Here is a 6008-nt window from a genome sequence, read left to right as displayed (position 1 = left end):
GTAATGGGAAGAGCTGGTGTTCGAGGCATATAGATATTTGCTCTTAGTGATTATAACCTTTATTGTGTGTACAGTAATAGGAGTGAATACTACGCAGATGCAATTAAAATGAGGAAGTAATACATGTTGTACAGACACCAGCCGGGTTGCGTGGTGGGGGTGGGGGTGGATGATGGTGAGACAAGGTTCAGGATAACAGGGGTGACCAGTAGTCTGGTCACGTGGTAAGGTCAGGGGTTGCGGCGGATCAGGTCAAAGGAGTGGCTTGAGGTGAAAGCAAGAGCCTGAATAACGTGTGCCGCTGCTCTGGTGTTGGGCGGCGGGGGGAGGAGGGGGGCGAGAGAGAGGCGCTTCAACCCTTGCCGGTGTTTGACAAGTAGCAGGACTCCGGAGATCATGAGGTAGGTCAGATCAGGTGGACGTGTTATCCACGCACAGCGCCTCAGGACCTGCAGGGAACTTGTTGCAGTCCAGAGACTCCGGCCACTGGAACCCGAACTTGTTCATGAGGTCCTCGCAGCCGTCCCTGGCGGAGAGGCAGAGGTGGCGGCAAGGCGGAACCGGCCGCTCTAGGATGGTACAGGCGGGCACGTACACACTGCACAGGAAAAAGTGAAGGTCCGGCGAGCACTGCACCTTGACCAGCGGGAAGAACTGGTGCACCTCCATGCCCGCCTCCTCCTGCGTGTGGTGGTTGAGCAGGTTGGGCATGATGGTGGTGTTGTACTGGATGTCCTTGCACAGAGTGACAGTGATCGGCTCACAGCTTCCGTGGTGTGACAGTGGCGGCGTGGTGGTGTGAGGAGTGGTGGTGCGTGGTGGTTCGCAGTGACGTGTGTCCCGGGTTAGGCGAGGGAGTGGTAATGGGAGTGGAGCGGTATCCTGGGGTGGTGGGCTCTGGCGTGGTGTGTGGAGGAGGGGGCGCGGGTGGCGAGCCCACGCAGCCCTCTTCGGAGGTGGGAAGGAGGTTGCAGTTGAGCGAGGAGGGCCACAGGATGCCGTGTGCCACCATGAGGCCCTCGCAGCCTGACCGCACGCTCTCACACAGACCGCGGCAGGGCAGCCTCTGGTGGAAGGTGGAGCGGCAGGGAGGCAGCAGGACAGTGCACAGCAGGCGGCGCAAATCTAGCGAGCAGCGGGAGGCAAAGGCAGGCCTGAGGATGGTGAGTAGCGTGGCCGCCATGGTTTGAGAGCGGTGCCCCAGCAGGTTAGGCAGGCCGATGGAGCTGTAGGGCAGCGCGCCCTCACACTCTGCAACCTGCAGGGGCTGGCATTGTCCTGGGCCCGCGTGCAGAGATGAGTCCGGACTGGGGATTCCCATGGGCAGGCCGAGTAGCCCGGGTAAGGAGACCTCACCCTGGGGGTCTGGGGTCTGGTGCGCCTCTGACGACGACACCGCTCCGTGCGTCACTCCGGCACACACCACCACTAAAAGCGCCGCCCAGCCTCCCATCCTGCGATATGGACGCCCGCACCGCTGCCCACTACCACACCCTGACGCACACGAGTCACTGTCACAGCGCTGCGCACACCGCCTCTCCACGCGGCCTGCCGACTGCTACTGTCCCGCTCCGCCCCGCCCCTGCCCGCAACACGGCAGGAAGACGCTGTTAAACACCACCCTCTCTGTCCTTCATCACTACCCCTCCCCCTCACTATCCTCAACACCCCCACCCCCACCCCCCTTCTCCCATTTGAGTGTGTGTGTGTGTGTGTGTGTGTGTGTGTGTGTGTGTGTGTGTGTGTGTGTGTGTGTGTGTGTGCGCGCGCGTTTGTGTATTGCGTCAGTTATTGTAATAATAAACTTTCACACATACATTTTTCCAGGGGGTATGTGTTTTGGGACTTTTAAATGTGTACAGTATTTAACGTTCATTTTATTCCAATTTAGATCAACGTTTGCAACATTTTTTTCTTTTTTCATGTAAGTGGGGATGACTGGCCAAGGGCAACATAAAAAAAAAAAAAAATAAAGGCCCACTTAGTTGCCAGTACCCTATCTTTAACTTAGATTCAAATTGTTTCAGGGGTGAGGGGGTGAGTGGCTGAAGGAGGAAGGAGGGTACAGTCGATGCTGCAAAGGAGTGAGGGTCCCCTTGTGCCCATCCTTCACCCTCTCCTAGCCACACTCAGCCCAAGGACCTTACTCTGAGACACTGCGCTCACCAACACTGCTTTCAAAAGGTTCTAATTGAAGTTACACGAGTTCTCAATTTTTTTTTCCATTTTTTTTTTTCTTTTCTGTATTGATGTTAACAAGATTCCAGCTTTATTAAACAGTCTTGTATTAGTGAAGACAAATTTATGTTTCACTGTCGCTCACTTGAAACACTCTTGAGAGTCGCAGCTTGTCATGTCTGTTGCCTTTAAAAATAGTGGCGGTGAGAGGGCAAAGCGTCTCTGAGTGGTGGGCGAGTGGTTCTACAAGGTAAGTCTCTCCCTAGCTTTTTTTCTTTTTTTTTCATGTAAGAGGAGAAATCTGGCTTATGGCAACGAAAATTATTAAACAAAAAGTCCCAGTTAGATGCCAGTCCTCGAGCAGGTTCGAGAGACTTAGCCACAAGAATGGGATAAATGTCTTGAAACCTCCCTCTTAATTCCTTCAATACTGGGACGCATTTTGGGTACGATTAGACGATTTTATTGACATTAGGAAGGGTCTATGGAGGTCAGAAGATTAATGGCCAGTCTTTACTTATTTTATTCCCCAACCAAAGTTTCTGAAGCTGCATAAAATCACCAAATAGTATGTAGAATGAATATGAAAACGCGTCAAGGTACTCAAGGTCACGAGAAGAAATACAGAAGCAGGTCCTCGCGGTGCTGTGGTCTCGCTCTTGTGGCCTCGTGCGTCATGTTTCCACTCGAGTGCCGAAAGTTAATCACTTGCAAGCCGTGCGTGTCACAGAGGAGGCTTGATTGGCCCTTACGTCATGGCGCCAACTCCTCCCCTCGTCCCTCCTGCAACACCACTCTCGCCTCTGGTTACAAAGGCGTTATTGTCAAGGTCTGTTTTTCAAAGGCCACGAAGATGAGAGTGCAGGTTCCCATGGGTGTTTATTTACCTTTATTTCACTGATGGTGCAGAACATGTGCTGAATAACTAGTCTTGAGAACATTGTAAACTCCTTCCGACTCTCCCTACATTCTGTTCACCCCTTCAGTACTGGGGCACTTTTTTACTATGAGTTTTGGGTGTGATTAGACCATTTTATTGACATTAGGAAGGGTCTATGGAGGTCAGAAGATTAATGGCCACAGTCTTCACTATTTTAATCTCCACATAAGTTTCTGAAGCTGTATAAAATCGCCAAATTGTCACCAGAATGAATATGGAAGGGGTTAAGAAATAAAAATAGTCGGATTGGGATGGAGTGAAGAGGAGGAGGAGGAGGAGGAGGAGGAGGAGGAGGATGTGCGTTGTTTCTGTGATCGCCACCATGCATCAGGGTCACCTCACCGTAATTGTTCATGATTGTTCTGCCATTGTGGTGAAGAACTGCAACGATCTCCACCTGCTACACCCCCCCCCGCCTCGCCTCGCCTCGCCTTGCTGTGGTGTGGTGTGGTGTGGTGTGGCGTGATATAGTGTGGTGTGGTGTGGTGTGGTGTGGCGTGGTGTGTGGTGTGGTGTGGTGTGGCGTGGCGTGGTGTGGCGTGGTGTGGTGTAGTGTGGCGTGGTGTGGTATGGTGTGGCGTTGTGTGGTATAGGGTGCTGTGTGGCTTGGCGTGGTGTGATATGGTGTAGTGTGGTGTGGTGTAGCCAAGAAATTCCTCGTCCTGTGGTGGAAATCTTATCACTTCTTATACTGAGGCTCCTTCACCACCACTACCACCACCACCACCACTACCACCACCTACTTTTTTCACTTTCCTTTTGAGACTGGCACTCTCAGAAAGTCCTCTTGCTTTTTTTTTCTTTAGCTTTTTGTTGCTCTTGGCTAGTGCCCTTCTTACATAAGAGAGAGAGAGAGAGAGAGAGAGAGAGAGAGAGAGAGAGAGAGAGATCCTGAAATGTGTCACTATGTGGTTTCTTTTCATCTTATGTGTTATTATTATTATTATTATTATTATTATTATTATTATTATTATTATTATTATTATTATTATTATTATTATTATTGCTATTGTTATTATTGTTATTGTATACTGGCATCATAACATCGCCACAAGTATTTATTTATTTATTTTTATTTATTGATTGATTGATTGATTTCTCTCTTCTAAGTGCAGGTGTCCTTGTCTCGCCTCGCGCCTCCAGGTTTTCCCAGAGGAGTGATGTGGCAGAGTACTGAAGCAACACACTAGCGATTCCATACATGGTCTGGGGTTAGGTTAGGTTAGGTTAGTAGATTAATTCATTTCATTAGTTTAGTTGTTAATCTTTTTTTTTTATGTCAGAGGAGAAAACTGGCCAAGGGTAACAAAAAGGCACACTTGGATGTCAGGTCCCGAGCAGGTCCGAGAGAGTTAGCCACAAGAAGGGATGAATGTTTAGAAACCTTCCTCTTAAATGAGTTTAGGTCATAGGAAGATGGGAATACAGAAGCAGGCAAGGAGTTTCAGAGTTTACTAGAGAAAGGGGTGAATGATTGAAAGCACTGGTTAACTCTTGCATTAGAAAGTTGTACATCGCGATAAAAGGAAAATGTTATGGAGAAAAAATCGTCTTGAAATTATTACTGTAGCGTTATTTCTATGGAGTTATCTTTGGTTAGTTTTATATTCTTTCACCTTTTAGTTGTGTTGTTAATCAATGTGTAGATTACGATTTAGAAAAGATTATATTTTTACCCAGTAGCCGATCGAAATTAGTAAGTTTGTTATTTCAAAAGAATTCATAATGCGTCAACCTTTCCGAGCGCTGTGTTCACGACTACGTCATTGCCGGTGCTAGCTCCTCGTGGTGCTGTGACCCTGTTGAAATGAAACCCTTCTGCACCGCTCCTGTTCAGGTGACACGAAAGCTTAGAATGTTCTTTTACCGTTGTAGTGACCAATTAACAAGATTTTTTATTACCAACAGAAGGAACACTCTTGGAAACTCGGCTTTTTATTTTTGTGACCTTTGAAAATAGTCGTGGGTGATAGAACTATGCGTTTCAGAATGAGGATCAGAGTTGCGTCCCATGGTGACGGAGAATATACTTGTGTCCCCTTCTTAAGTGCCATTTTCTATGATGACCCGTGTAAGGCCTGTGGAGTAACTTCAGGAAAATCTTACGAAGTCAATGTGTTTCAAATCTTACTGGTTTATTCCCTTGATCTTTGGGAGGGATATAGGAAACTGTGTGTGGGTGAGGAGATGCTGGCCGCTCCCTGCTGGATGTTTGCATAGATAGGAAATTATTTAGCCATACGTAAGTTCTTAAGTCACAAATATTATAGTTGGGTTTTCTTGGTGTTTATTGGTGGAGGAAGGGCAGTGAAGCGTGTGGGATTAGTCACGTGATATGTTTGTTGTTGTTGTTGGTGGTGGTGGTGGTGGTAAGGATGTTATTTCCTTTTGGATGTTGTGCGGCTCATTTTGTGGAGGGCGAAGTGTGCACTCTCCGGAAATTGCTCCCAGGCGATGGCGGCCGTGATGCCTGCATTTTGCATTTCCAGGGAGGGCACGCCCTGTGGGTGGGGACTGAGGGCTGTGACCCACGCCAGATACATTCACTAATCTTGGATGTCAATGTTCATCAATGGGTTGAACAATGCGTGACTGATGGGCTCATCGCAGCCTGGGGAGTGTGTGCCTCGTTAGGAGCACCTCTCGCCGCGCCGCCCGCGTCTCACACCTCCCTCCGCCTGATGCGTGACTCAGGACTGCACGATGAAGCAGATCTTCGCAGGCAGTTTCATGGAACGCTTACTACCTGTAAGGCCTTTGTATCCCCTTCAGAAGTGGAGAGTGAAGTGACTTCAAGTCTGGCGCCTGACCGGTCTGGCCGCACGGCGCCATTGGACGCCGCCGCCACCAATGAGGAGTCGTCGCGCACTCGAGATGCCGCGATGGTGAT

General features: G+C 49.1%; 1 protein-coding gene across 1 annotated transcript; it reads right to left on the bottom strand.

Annotated features, from left to right (window-relative positions):
- Positions 1–411: 411 nt before the first annotated feature.
- Positions 412–711, bottom strand: LOC123516967 (frizzled-1-like). The gene has a single exon (XM_045276770.1). The coding sequence runs from the start codon at positions 709–711 to the stop codon at positions 412–414; it is 300 nt and encodes a 99-aa protein (XP_045132705.1).
- Positions 712–6008: the final 5297 nt, after the last annotated feature.

This window comes from Portunus trituberculatus, chromosome 6 (genome assembly GCF_017591435.1).
Source record: "Portunus trituberculatus isolate SZX2019 chromosome 6, ASM1759143v1, whole genome shotgun sequence".
Classification (NCBI taxonomy): domain Eukaryota; kingdom Metazoa; phylum Arthropoda; class Malacostraca; order Decapoda; family Portunidae; genus Portunus; species Portunus trituberculatus.
Note: the sequence above shows the minus strand (reverse complement) of the source record. Positions and strands in the feature narration are given on the sequence as shown.